General features: G+C 38.8%; 1 protein-coding gene across 2 annotated transcripts in view; it reads right to left on the reverse strand.

Annotated features, from left to right (window-relative positions):
• The window catches only part of LOC111863514 (26S proteasome non-ATPase regulatory subunit 2), a 58,341-nt gene that overhangs the window by 2,007 nt on the left and 41,476 nt on the right, over positions 1–14,858 (reverse strand). For both annotated transcript variants that reach the window (XM_023849877.2, XM_023849876.2), the window contains exon 15: positions 4,145–4,263. In XM_023849877.2, the coding sequence (XP_023705645.1) occupies positions 4,145–4,263 (119 nt within the window). The remainder of the gene's footprint in view (positions 1–4,144; positions 4,264–14,858) is intronic.

A 14,858-nucleotide genomic window follows, 5' to 3' on the forward strand; every position in this document is an offset into this window, starting at 1 on the left:
AGCAGCCGCCGAAGACAGTTCTCAAGTTTTCGAGTTATCTAGTTACAAGTCAGTCACCAGTTAATTACAGTACAGTATTTGTGATACTGCCAATGGCAGTAATGTTGAGCTTATAAATTGTGTGACTGTATCGCTATATCCAGTAAGGCGTGAAGTTATTTGTCGCGTTATACACACAACATGTGACAATACCATATGCATGAGACCCTGCACCTATGGCCATGCATATTATAACAAACCACAGTCCATGCAACCACAGCTCAACTAAAACAGAGGCTGAAACCATTGAGTCAAATTCTAGAATGGACAACCATAAATACTACAAAATCAAAGATGGGACACAGTCTCTGGACCTTCAGATCACAGATAAGAAAAAAGACATATAGATATAGACCCGACCACTACAGATGATTAAAATTCAAGCAGAAAACTTCCCAACATACCAATGATGACTTCACAGCAAATAAACCACTGCCAATAAGTAGCAAACAATAGACACACCTATACAGAAAAATATAAAAGTGGAACATTCCCATCAAATTTAACTGGACAGTGTTGTAATTTTCTCTGAACAGATGAGATACCAGAAACATACAGGCTAATTCCTTGTATTTCCTGTAGGTGGTGTTTAGGTCAATCTGCAAGATCTTGGCTTGCTCCCAACATATTTTGTGGCCTTTTTTTCTGTTTTGGTCTAACATGTACAAAGGACACAAAATATGAGGGTACATCGCCATGGTTGCTTCCTACAGGTTTCTCACAAACTGCCTTCTTTGACTTTGCACGTACAGTAATGCTTTCCAAACTGTATGCTACCCACAAATTAGGGCTACTTAAGTCATTATTCTGTTCTACTCTACCATTACTGAAAATTTCCAGAATATCAGAATCAAATTCAGGGACTTCCTGTGTGAAAACAATCTGCCCAACATCTGAAGTATGAACATCACTTAAATAATTTTCATTGTGAGGTGGAGCTGGTGCTCAAAGGGTTGTAAGACCTCTGAAATATGGCTTCTCACTGATACTGTGTCCATTTCTACACCTTTATTTTCAGAAATCTCTGCTTTATCTTCATCTAACATAACAGTTTCGTGGCTAAGGTCTACTTCTGTCCTCCAATGAGCCAAAAATCCATACCAATAAGCATGTCCACATTACAATTTCTTTATTAAAACCCTCACAACACAACTATATTAAGGTCAGTGCCAAGTTTGGCTCTGCTACAGGTTTCAGCTATTACAAGCCATCAATTGTATATTATAACACAACAGGATGCATGAAATGAAAATTAGAAAATGTCCACATTAGTTGGCAACTTGTAAACTAAGAAAACATGTCTGAACATAGTCACTTAAACCAAATGATGTGAACTGTTTCTCCTTATACCAGGAGATCATCGCCAGTAACACCAGTGCCATTTGTTAGTAAGTTTCAAGTTACTATTAGCAATGATGGGTTGCAAAAAACTGACAAAGAAATCTACGTCCATGAGGAAAATTTTTCATTCTCTCTGTATGTCCACTTGGAGCTGGGTTACTCTGTGAATCGAGCAGATCATGGTAGTATGTACATTTGCACCAATTTCCCTGTTATTTATAATTATAGTCTGAATAGGAGTGGTATTTGGGGGTTGGTAAACGTTTGCCTGTGTTCGTATCCTTTGGTCTGAAATGATGGGATCTATAATAATCCCTACTCTGTGTATTAAATATGGACTGGTTCTTAAAACAATGGGAAGCAAAGTGACCCACCCTTCTGCACTCATAATACTCAACCTCACTTTTTGGCTAGTAGAGGAACTGAGGCCTTGGTTGGAATTTGATTATGGGTCCAGCAAAATGACCCACCCTTCTGCACTCATAACACTTAACCTCACTTTTTGGCTAGTAGAGGAACTGAGGCCTTGGTTGGAATTTGATTATGGGTCCAGCAAACAATCCAAGAGAAGATCATCCTCCTCTCACACTGGACAGTTAAAAGTGTTGGCCTTTGCTGTCAAGAGGAAGTAGCTGTTAGCTCTCATGAGGGGCCCAGGAGGGTAAAAACTGAAAGAAGTCTCTTGATGGGAGTGAATAGCCTGTTCATGTGAAGAAGAAATGTCTGACCAGCAGAAGAGGTCCCTTCTGAGGAAAACTGGGGGATTGCCTGGGGCTCATTAGTGGATCCAGCTGGGACCTGTGGTGGGGGCTTTGATGTCCCTGGGATATCCCACTACCAGCTGCCAAGAGAAGAAGGCATTATGTCAGTGCCCAATTTTGTTAGACACAGATTATGATCTTTGAATCTGCATGATTAGAGCTGATGGAAATGAAGAGGACCTCAGCCTGGAAGGTTTTAGCTTTAGCCAGGATCAAGACTCTTTTTAAGAGCCTTGGCAACACTAGGGGGTTGCATAATGAACTCTGTAGAGGTCTAAGTGTTTAAGGTGGACTTAGAGGTTGTCCCCTGTAAGTCAGTAGAGTAAGCTGGCCGAAGAATAATAATTCAATATTCTCATAATTTTTAGGACTGTAACAGCAGTGAATTCTATTCTGTTGGTCACCCAAAGCCAGTCACACAATTGTCACCTAAGCTGAGCATTTTATGCAACCTCTGAAATCCTAAACAAATTCTTTCAACCTCCTTAAGACTGACAGTTAATGCTGTCACACTTTTAACGATGGTCAGTCAGCCAGTCAGTCTGTCTTGGAATAAAGCACCCATCTGGGACTTATGAGAAGATTTTTATTACTGTCAGAGAGTTGCTGGTTTGTTGATGTGGGGTGCTATCTCTGATGAGAGGATGGGTCTGCTGTTTACAACTGCTGCTGGCCCTTGCCAGCACAGTCATTCTCAGGTCTGTGTCCAATGGGACTTGCAACAATATTTACTGTCTCAGATTCGAGACTTCTCTTTTTGTTGCCTCCTATGACTTGCAGGGCTATGGTGGAGGTACTGGACCCTGTCTCCACGTGGGATTCTCATCTCACATTTTTACTGTCCTGTTGGTCCTCCTAACATAACTTCATCATGGACTGCATAGAAAATACTGCCTCCAACAGTTCCTCTATTGTTGCAAGCATATCTGTTGCTCCAGTAACATTTACCAAGCCGCTACCTAGCAGTGGCAGTCTCCTTCAGCCCAACTACTGCGGCTTTCAGTCACCTTGTCGTAATAATATCAAACGCACATTCAAATTGCCAATGTTGATAGAATGAATGGGGAAACTCCTTTCCATCTGTCTTATTCAGTAAATGGAACAGGTTCCAGCAAAAAATGTTAACCTACCTAAACACAGTGACTATACTCTCTAAACTTGAACTTGACTGCAATTCAAAGAGACATATAGGGATACTATTAAAGTATACTTATAAAGTCAGAACAGGATTCTGCCTAATCTGCGAAAGAAAAAGGAAAGTAAATTAGCAAAACAAGAAAAGGTGTGAGGAAAGGTGGATGGAACTGGCTCACAATCATGTCCAGTGACAGGCTGTGTCGAATGTTTGTGTTCACTTACCACAATGTTAACTTTTCCCAACATTACATACACTCTTCAATAAATCACACATATTAACATGGAAAATAATGTAAAATAAAAATGCTTGGCAAAGTCAACTGTGTATTCTACAGACAATTTTGTGCCTACACAGTCAGTGCTTCACGGAAAGGCAGAAATGTCATCCTACTGCTTCTTCAGTAGACTCAGTCTTTATGCTACAACATTTACATCTAACAATGGGAAAGCTTTGCCTCTCACTGTGATCAATAGCTAAAATCACTTCAGATTATTGCAACCAATCATACTCTCTCTCTCTCTACTACAGCAATGGATTCTTAAGAGCAAGATATCGCTATACGAGTATGAAGCAGCACTAATTACATTTTTAATTTAGGTTAATTAAGCACCTCAGTTGCATTGCTATTTTCAAAACAAAGGAAAGAGTAGAAACCCATCCTAGCTCCTGCTTTTATTTACTTTTAAGCCATGTACATTATCCTAAAACATGTAGACAATTAATGTGGAACTAATTCTGTTTATTGTGATGAGAGTGCATAATGCTGACAGATACACAATGTGTAGTTCATGAGATAACACAGACTGCAGCTGTAATCACAACACACAAAAATATGTTAGGAGTCAATACACAGTACAAAACTTACCAAACCCACTCTCACAGGAACAGCTAAGGGATTCAGTTCCTCATCAAATGTCACCAACATTCGAGGTTGCATGGCTGCAGCAAGTGTGAAGAGCAAATAATGCGACCTCCCCAGAATAACTGCAAAGAAATTATCACACCTCTGTCAGTGCAGCTGTACAAAACTGTTTGTCCAAGACCAACAAATGTTCACATAAAAGGAGGCTAAAGAGATAATTTCCCACTGATGGCTGGTGACAAAACTTGGGGTCACCACTAAAAGCTATTGACAGAGAAATCCAGCATGCAGTAAACTGCCCGGAACCCTTTCAAATGAAAAAAAAAATTAAGGCTGAAACATATGGCAGCAAGATAATGGTTACTGCCTTCTTTGATCCAAGGGACAATTTTTATATTTTTACATTTCTAAATAGGGCATTCAAGGGATTCCAGTTGCAGTCAAATGGTGAAAGCCAATAGACTGTGACACTGGCATACCAGCAGAATTCACATTTCTACAGGACAGGTATCCAGTAACTGCCCTTGGGTGGAGTTTCTACTGAACCTCCATCATATGTATGCTCCTAACATTGAAATTAATTGAATTGTGGTAGAATATGGGTCAGAAATGTAAGAAACATTTTCAAATTGATGCCATTCATCTAATTTAATGTTCCAATACTGTATGCCTCTGATTAGCCCTTTCACTGCTCATTACTTAAGTGTCCAATCACATGTCCTGCACTTTCTGTGATTCTTATTAAAATGGTGATCAAGAGAAATCAAGCAAAAACTGAATTTTTACACATTGACTCCTGCCTTCAATTATGAACACGGTTTGGGAGAACATGAGGAGGACATTTCTACTAGCCCTTTGATGGCAAAGGGCAGGCAATATAATAATGTAAAGTAGTTTACTGCCAGTTGCAGCAGCTCCTAAAGCTTTCTCTAGACAGCATACACAGCAAAGGACAGGTACAATCTGAAGATTATAGGTAGAAAACTTAATGTATTTAAAGGGTTATTTGGGGAAATACATGTTGCTATTGGCTGTACCCATAATGTCACACGGTCAGCAATCTGAACATTAAATATAAACATGAAAAGTATTTCTCAATTATTTCAACATTCTGGACAAATTTTGTAAGATGTAAAGATGGTATTTCTTATATTCACATTGCTAACATAATTTCAACAATTTTCAATATGGCAGAATCAGACTCTGCAGCATAGCAGTTAACACTTCCACATAACTACAGGCAGAAACCATTTGCAATTATTGGCCTGGTAGGTCGGTTACTGAAATGCAATGCTGAGAACTGAAGCAAGGAGAAGGTCCAAGCTGAAACACCATTTTGGCCTTACTTACTTACTTACTTACTTACTTATTTACTCATGGAGCTGAGCCCTTCTGGAGGAGCTGCCAATTCTGCAGCTACTCAAGAAAATCCCAGCATTTTATGGAACCCACAGGTTCATTACCGTGTTCACAAGAGCCCTCCACTGGTCCCTATTTTGAGCCAGATCTATCCAATCCATACCGTCCCATCCTATCTCTCTAAGAGCCATTTTAATATTGTCCACCCACCTATGCCTTGGTCTTCCCAGTGGTCTCTTTCCTTCTGGCTTTCCCACCAATATCCCATACGCATTCTTCATCTCCCCCATTCATGCTACAGGCCCTGCCCACCTTATCCTCCTTGACTTGATCATTCTAATTCTACTTGGAGAAGAGTACAAGTTATGAATCTCCTCATTGTGCAGTTTTCTCCAACCTCCTGTCACTTCATCTCTCTTCGGTCCAAATATTCTCAACACCCTTTTCTCAAACACCCTCAGTCTATGTTCCTCCCTTAATGTCAGAGACCAAGTTTCACACCCATACAGAGCCACAGGCAAAATTATAGTTCTGTACATTCTAATTTTTATGTCTCTGGACAGCAGACAAGAAGACAAAAGGTTTTGGACTGAATGGTAGCAAGTATTACCCGAGTTCAATCTCCTCTTAATTTCCTCCTGAATCAGGTTTNAGTAGATTCACATCATTGGCATAGGCCAACAGCTGATGTGTCCCGTTTAATTTCAGTCCCACCTGGTTTCCCTGGACCTTCCTAATGGCATATTCTAAAGCAAAGTTGAAAAGGAGTGGCAATAAAGCATCTCCTTGTTTTAGACCATTCTGGATAGGAAATTTATCAGACAAATGTTTACCTACATGAACTTTACTATACATTTCATTTAAACACATTTCAATCAACCTAACTAGTTTCATGGGTATCCCAAACTCTATCAGAATACTGTACAATACTTCCCTCCTAACTGAATCATACGCGCTCTTGGTGTATGAACAGCTGATGTACTCTCTCATTGTACTCCCGTTTTGGCCTAGGTTTAAAAATTTCGAGAAAAAGACACAGTGCAACAGATAAAACATGAAAGAAGGCACACAATTTGAACACTGGAAACAACTATAACCATCTCAGCTGCTCTGTGGCTAAGTCCAAAAACATCATCCTGTCAGTTTTCTGCACGAACAGGAGTCAGCAGAACAAGTGTGAGAAGAATATTCACTAAGGACATTGATCTCTACAAAATGCAGATCATGCAAAAAATTGAAGATGTGATCCTGTATAGACTCCAGTTTTCTTGGTGCTTACAGAATAAATGTGGGGAGTTACATGACTTCATCAACAGCCTTATCTTCTCAGATGACACTCAGTTTTGTCAAGAAACATTAACAAGCAGAACTGCAGATTTTGGGTGGGTGAGAATCCACATATCTTGTACCAGGGTGAATTACACACAGAAAGGGTTACTGTGTGGTGTGCAGTGGCAAGCAACTTCATTACTGCACCCTGCTTTTCTGAAGAAAATGATGCAGCAGTGACAATCAATTGTGACTGCTACTTAAACATGCTGCAGAACTTTCTTCCTGCCACGGATGCAAAACAAGGCACCTGATATACTAGGCAACATGTGGTTTCAGCAAGATGGTGCCATTCTGCCACACCATACAATCAGTCATGGCAATTTTATGGCTGACATTTGGCAACAGGATTGTTTCATGGTTTAGAGATGTTCCAGGGCCACATCAATCCCTGGACCTAACTGCACCAGAGTTTTCTTAGAGGTTACCTAAAAGAACAAGTTTACAGGAGACATCCCCACACCCGACTGTAATGGGCGCACAGAATTCAGCATGCCACTGAAGCCATAACTGACAACACAGTGGTTGCAGCTATGAACAATCTGATGTGTTACAGTTGCATAATTTCATTATGAGCTAGGGCATGTTAACATAACTTCCAACACCAGTGTACCATTACATGTAAAAATAACCATGGTAAAATTTAAATGCTACAAGTAATTAAAAAATTAAGCGTGTCCGATATAAATGGCCCAATACAGTTGACACACAGCATCAAGCAACAGAGAAAATCCCTGAGCTAAAGCTAGGAATGTCATGCAACTGGATAGCACCATGCATCTGCTTGGTGATATCCTTCAGTTTTAACAGTGATTGTCCCAAAGTACCCCAGTGCAATACTCTGGGACAGCACGCTGAAACCATTCCGCCCCCTACAGCCATTTGTGACACAACAAACTTTCAGATCTTCTAGCTTATATTTTTAATATGGTAAACTCAAGGCTCATATAGCATCATCACATCATTATCACCAAAATGTAACCAACTTTCTAACTGCCTGCAAGTGGTCTGACATAAAGGACAGACTCACAAGACAGCTGCAAGATAACAGCTTATGACTAAGCAGAAGATCAAGCAGACTTAACATGCAACTACTTTATATCTCAGATGTATTTATATTTACGAAGTACAAAGAAAAATATGATTTCTTTTTACATCTCAGTAAGCATTTCATTGCTGAATTGTGACTGTTACATTATGCAGTGCAGACTTATACCAAAGTTTCTTTACTTCAGTTTTATTTGTATTCCAGCTGTATGACTTTCAGGACAAAATTGAAAGGCAATGAATCAGGGTTGCCTACTTCTTTCCTTAGGAAACCATCTAGCTTGTGAATTATGTCAACAAGAATGCAAGCCCACTCTGTTTTCTTGCTGTTGTCTCAGTGATTCTCCAGCTACAAGCAGATAAGACAATCAGGTACTGTTACCAACATTCAACAACCATGGAAAAGGATCTCACTCAAAATTCAACACGATAATACATGATACGTGCTTGTACTGGCGGATTATAGAATAATTTCACTCACAAACATATTCCAGTCCTCAAGGGTCATTTCAGAAGTGCACAAAACACAAAAGTTGCAGGTTATAGCAGCGGGGAGGGGGGGGGGNGAAACAAGTCATGCATGGCACGAGTATGTGGCTCACTTCCAGACTTAGGGTGACCAGTCATAGTGCGGAAACAGGTGTTTATATCCTGACTAGTATGCATCCCAAAAGAAAGGTGGCTAAAGATATGTTTCCAACTTGAATACAAGAGGTGTTTGGTTTGAAACCTGATGGGACCTTGACTATCCTAAGTAATGTTATTTATTGATTTCCTCATTTCTTGGACACATTTGCCAGTATAAACTTCAAATCTGCCCACAACTGCTTCCTGCCACATTCTTCTCATTAATTATTCATGAACCATCCTACCATTCAATGCTTTATGCCCTGAGCTACTGACATAATTGCTACATAAACAAATAGAAATGGGTGAACATCCAGAATATTCTATTTGAATTTTCCAAAAAACAAGTTAAGACTAATACTAAATCTAATCCTTGGATGACACGTTGTATTAAGATTTCATGTTGTAATAAAAGGGAACTCTACTTAACTTTCAGGAATAGTAATGACCCAAATTTAAAATGTTATTATAAAACATATTGTAAAATTTTGTTCAATGTTATCAGAGCAGCAAAAAAACTTTGTTATAACAGATTTATTTCCAATTCGAACAATAAAAGGAAGACCACGTGGAACACCATAAAAACAGTTACAGGCATACAGTTTAAGAATGCTGGTATACAGGCTTTAAATATAGATGGGAAATTAATGGACCATTGTCATACAATTACAGACAGAGTCATTAAACAACTATTTCCTAACCACAGCTGATAAAACTAATATTAATAATACTAATCCTGGCCACAGTATACAAGATGATGCTTACAGATATCTGAATTATCTGTCTCAGGCTTTCATAACTTCCTTCCCATCTACCAAATCTACCAAAGAGATTGAAAACATTATCAGGTTCTTAAAATCAAAAAAATTCTAATGGATATGATGAAATCTCAGTTAAAATTCTTAAAATTAGTGCCCCCTTTATAAGCTCTTCTCTAATTCATATCTTCAATAGAGTTCTCTCAACGTGTGTCTTGCCCTCTCAGCTGAAATATTCTGAAATAATACCACTATTTACAAATGGGGAAAGCCCCAATACGACTAATTACATACATACTCATATATCACTACTATCATCCTTTTCAAAAGTTGTGGAGAAGGTTATATACGTAGGTAAGTCAAAAATTATCCGTACTCTTGTTTTTCCAATCCATATGTACAAAAGTAGGGGTTGAACAAGTACTTCATTTTTCTATATAGTCTCCTCCCTTTTCGATGCACTTGGTCCAGCGGTCCAAAAGCTTGCATATTCCCTCCATGAAGAAGGTTTTCGGTTGGTTGCGCAACCTATTATGAACCGCTTCCCCCATTTCTTTGTCCGCAGAAAATCAAAAACCTCATAAAACATTTTTGAGCGGTCCAAAGAGATGACAGTCGGAAAGGGCGATATCTGGGCTGTAGGCAGGATGTTCCAGCACCTCAAAACACAAATGGTTAATGGTTTCAATGGTCTGGCCATCCTTGTGTGAGTGTTCATTGTCATGCAACAACAACACTTTCTTCGACAACAGGCCTCGGTGTTTGGTGCAAACTGCTGGCTTCAGATTGTTGGCCAGCAAATCACTGTATCTTGCACTGTTGATTGTACACCCTTTTCCACGTAGTCGTGCAGTATAGGCCTTTTTGAGTCCCAAAAACTGTTAGCATCACCTTTCCCACGAAAGATTGGGTCTTGAATTTCATCTTCATTTGCGACCCCGGGGGTTTCCATGCCATACTCTGGCTTTTGGGTTCTGGCTCACAGTGATGAACCCACATATGAATTTCAGCCCCTGACACACCTTCCAATCAGAGAAATCGGATCACTATTCTTTGTTGATCACTGGTGCACACTGCTAGCAGAGCGGCCATGTTTACATTGTCACAGCATCAAGGAAAATGATGCGATCAAGGTAAAACTTCGATCATGTGACCACAGGAGTACCAACTCTAACAATGCATGCGTAGGAGGCAGTGTGACAAACCTAAAGATGTGTTATGGAGAAAGTGCGGATAATTTCTGACTTACCCTCGTATATTAGACTGAATCTACAAATAACGCCCAACAACATATTAGCAAATGAACAATATGGCTTTAGGAGCAATTCACCTATAGGAAAAGCTGCGTACAAACTTCTTAATTAAGTATTAACTGCGCTGAATAAGAATATATTAGTTGGTGGCATTTTCTGTGACTTGAAAATAGCTTTTGACTGTGTCAATTTTGATATTTTACTATCTAAACAGGAATTTTATGGGATAGTTTCATGGACCAATGCATTGGTAAACTCTTATCTCAAGGACAGATCCCAGATAGTTCTAATCAATAACTGGCATACTCATTCTGAAAGGGGGCACAGTTAATAATGGTGTTCCCCAGGGATCTATTTTGGGACCTTTACTGTTTCTTTTATATAACTGACTTGCCAAATATTATAAACAGCAAATCCAAACCTGTCCTTTTTGCAGATGATACTAGCATTATTATTACTAATTGCTGCCCTGTAAATTATGAAAACAATATTACTCAAATTTTCAAAGACATAAATGACTGGTTTCAAGCCAATTTACTGAAATAAAATTTTGATAAGACTTATTTTATTTTACAACTAAGAATAGCCAGGCAATGGATATGCACATTGTCCATGGCAACAATCAACTTGCCAAATCTAACACCACCAGATTTCTTGGATTAATTATTGACAATATGTTGTCATGGAAAGGACACTTCAACTGGTTCATGACTAAATTGAGCTCTACCTGTTATGCAATCAGGAAACAATGAAAATGATTTATTTCTCATTTCTGCAATAACTTATGGTTCGATCTTCTGGAGCAAATCTCCCCAATGTATCCTCATTTTCAGGCTCCAGAAAAAGGCAATTAGAATCATCACTAATTCTAGGAAAAACAACTCTTATAGGGGATTGTTTAAAATTGAAAATTTTGCCCCTCCAGTCACAGTATATATTTTCTCTCGTTATTTATGGCCGAAAACAGAGAACAATTTAAAACTAACTCTCAAATTCATAGCAATAATACAAGAGACAACAATAACCTTCACTATCCTACATGCAATTTGTCAGTATTCCAAAAAGGATCTTATTATTTTTGTATCAAGGTTTTTAACAGCCTCCCTCCTAGCATAAAGAACATAGATCATGATATTAAACAATTTAAATTTGCTTTTGAAAAGATTTCTACTCTTAAATTCATTTTACTCACTGGAGGAATATTTGAACCACAATACTGATTAAAGATCCTGGTTCATTACATGCTCAATGAATGGCAGTATATTTCATACTTGATTACTGCAGTGTTGTTCGTTGATAGTTTGACGCATGCTTTAAGTCACACACATGGCAGAGTGGTTGCTGGACAATATGTGTTTGAGTGTGTTTGTCTAACTGTACCCAGGCAAGCCATGTAACCTGTTTTGTTGTCACTGTTTATTTTAGTTTACCAGCCAAGTAAGGCACCATGAGTGTAAATGAAGGAAGAAAGGAATGAATGAATATATAAATTATAGCCAATGAGATAAAATAATTGTATACTGGTAATTAAATCATACTCACTGGAAGAATATTTTTATGTATGTTGCCTTCCCGCTTGCCCTTCTTGACTGTATTTTACTGTATTCACAAGTCTCCCTTATGGGGATCCATGAATGTATGGAGATTGCTTGCTTTTACTTTTACTTACATATTTTATAACCTTTAACGATTTACTCATTGGATAAAAGGCTCAAATTGTGATGTACAACTATAATTAACTTGTATCTATGTAATTTATAATCTTATTACTTATTAGCGATGTACTCACCGACATGTTCAATTTGTGATGCATAAGTACAGGGAGGCGCAAAAAAGATGGGAACTTTTGAATGTGATGTTGGCAGCAGTATGAGGGGAGGGTGGTAAGTTGTAGGGTAGCACCGGAGGTTTAGTAGCCATGGAACGATGGAACGTTCAAGAACACGTAGTAGCCGTGCAGGCTTATTATCGACACGGCAACAGTTTGGTTGAGGGGTTACAGGAGTTTAGGCGGCATTTCAACCTTGCCCCTCGTGCCCACGCTCCATCTAAACATGCAATTCGAACGTGGTTTCAAAATTTCGAAGAGACTGGTTCAGTGGGAAAGAGAAAGTCTTCTGGTCGTCCACGAAGTGCTCAGACTCTGGAAAATGTCAAAGCCGTGCAAGTCTCCATCTTGAGAAGTTCACATCGCTCAGTACGGAAAGTCGCAGTGGCAGTGACTGTAAGTCGTCGGTCTGTTCAGAGAATACTCCATGAACTCAAGTTTCATCCCTATAAACTGCAACTGGTGCAAGAACTGAAACCTAATGACCATTTGTTGCGCCAACAGTTTTGTGAAGCAATAATGAACAAAACTGACGAGAATCCTGATTTCATTGAAAATCTGTGGATGTCAGACGAAGCTCATTTTCATTTAAACGGGTATGTGAACAAGCAGAACTGTCGGTACTGGGCACAAGAAAATCCTGCTGTTCTTCATCAACGACCTCTACACAGCCCCAAGGTCACTGTATGGTGTGCAGTTTCAGCTCGAAGGGTGATAGGACCATATTTTTTTGAAGACATCGCAAGAAATACGGTGACAGTACTTCTGAGCATTATGTAACCATGCTTGAGACGTTTCTTGCCGCAAAAATTCACAGTGTACTGAACACTGATATCGAAAACACTTGGTTTCAACAGGACGGGGCGACCGCACGAGTTTAAATGGCAGCGGTCAGGCGTCTGTTCGGTAACCACGTAATTTCCAGAAACGGTGACACTGCTGCTTGGCCACCTCATTCCCCAGACTTATCAGCGTGTGATTTTTATTTATGGGGTTATCTGAAGAGCGTGGTCTACAATACATGCCCCACAACCCTAGCCGAACTTAGAAGATGAATAACAGAAGAGATCGCAGCAATACAACCCGAAACTTTGCTCCGAGCCATGCGCAATTTTCAGGATCGACTTGCAGAGTGTATACAGCAAGATGGACATCATCTTCGCGATGTTATTTTCAAACTGTGAGTTATTTTTAAATTTCCAATGTAGAAGTGCACATTGAGTACCTTGATTAAATTAAAAAAAAAGTATTTTTTTCTCTATTTTCAAGAGTTCCCACCTTTTTGCGCCACCCTGTACATTTAACTTATATTTATGTAATTTGTAATCTTATTAATTTTTCAATTGGACTGTTATTGTACATGTCATTTTATTTATACTATATCTGACTTGTTCCACATCCTATGGTGTCTACCTGTATGTGGATTTACGGAACGTATATAAATTGAGAGAAGAAAAAGAACACAGAAATTACGTTCCGCCCTATAGAACAAGCTGGTTCACTCTGCAACATTTCTTACTTGTATTTGGGAGGTAATCTATTTGGATCTCAGTGAGGCACTGACTATCCCGATCGAAACCGTAGTTTTCCTCAGTCCCTCCTGGGAAATTACCTAAATTCAGAACATGATACCTTCTTACCAGATCTTATCCAACGATCACTTACTTATCGTCCTACATTCAAGACTTTATACTCTGAGTAACGAAATTTTTTAAATTCCATCATTTATATTTTCTTTTCATCAAGATAATATATTTTTCTATCATCAATCATTTTTAGGACTACATTATTTGGAAAGGGGACAGTTTTTTAATTAAATGTCACCATACAATTTGAGCCATGAGCTACTATGAGAACAATTTAAAACTGGTGGAGCTGGCCAGGGTTTAAATGTCCACTGCTGTGGAGTGTTTAAATAACTTTAAGTGTGTTATGAAAAATGCTGTAACTAGAACACTTTTTATAATAAACAAACAAAATTAGCTTTGTTTTTATGAAGAAAGAACATAGTTTCACACAGTATAGCGACAGGTTTGAAAATAATTAGAAAGATAAAGTTATATTGCATCATATTTTTCATTTGTTTTTAATTTTTTGTTTTTAGTGTAAAAATAAGGTTCTCACGTCTTCAGTCATTCTGTATTTCAGAATCATTCCTTCTTGTCCCATGGTTTACAGCTGCATGTCACAAAACAGACACATACATCCTTGACTACACAAGATTCATACCTTTGTGATACTCATCTCTACTGACAACAGCTAAGCTCTAAGAGAAAGTATCTTTATTATTATACAGGAAACCATAGGTTCACAGCTATATTTTCCAATTACTGTCAACAAAACAGCAGCACTGTAACTCTCATACCAAGTGTAGGCTATTTCCTGTGTACTGGGTTCTTAGGGGACTGGAATTTAGAGCTTTTCTTTACACAGAGCCTTCAAACTGATGATTCGGCTGATGGACACCACAGTGACTGTGAAATTGTGACCTTTGTCTTTGTTCTTTGGGCTGCTTT

Source organism: Cryptotermes secundus, unplaced genomic scaffold (assembly GCF_002891405.2).
Source record: "Cryptotermes secundus unplaced genomic scaffold, Csec_1.0 scaffold89, whole genome shotgun sequence".
NCBI classification, from domain to species: domain Eukaryota; kingdom Metazoa; phylum Arthropoda; class Insecta; order Blattodea; family Kalotermitidae; genus Cryptotermes; species Cryptotermes secundus.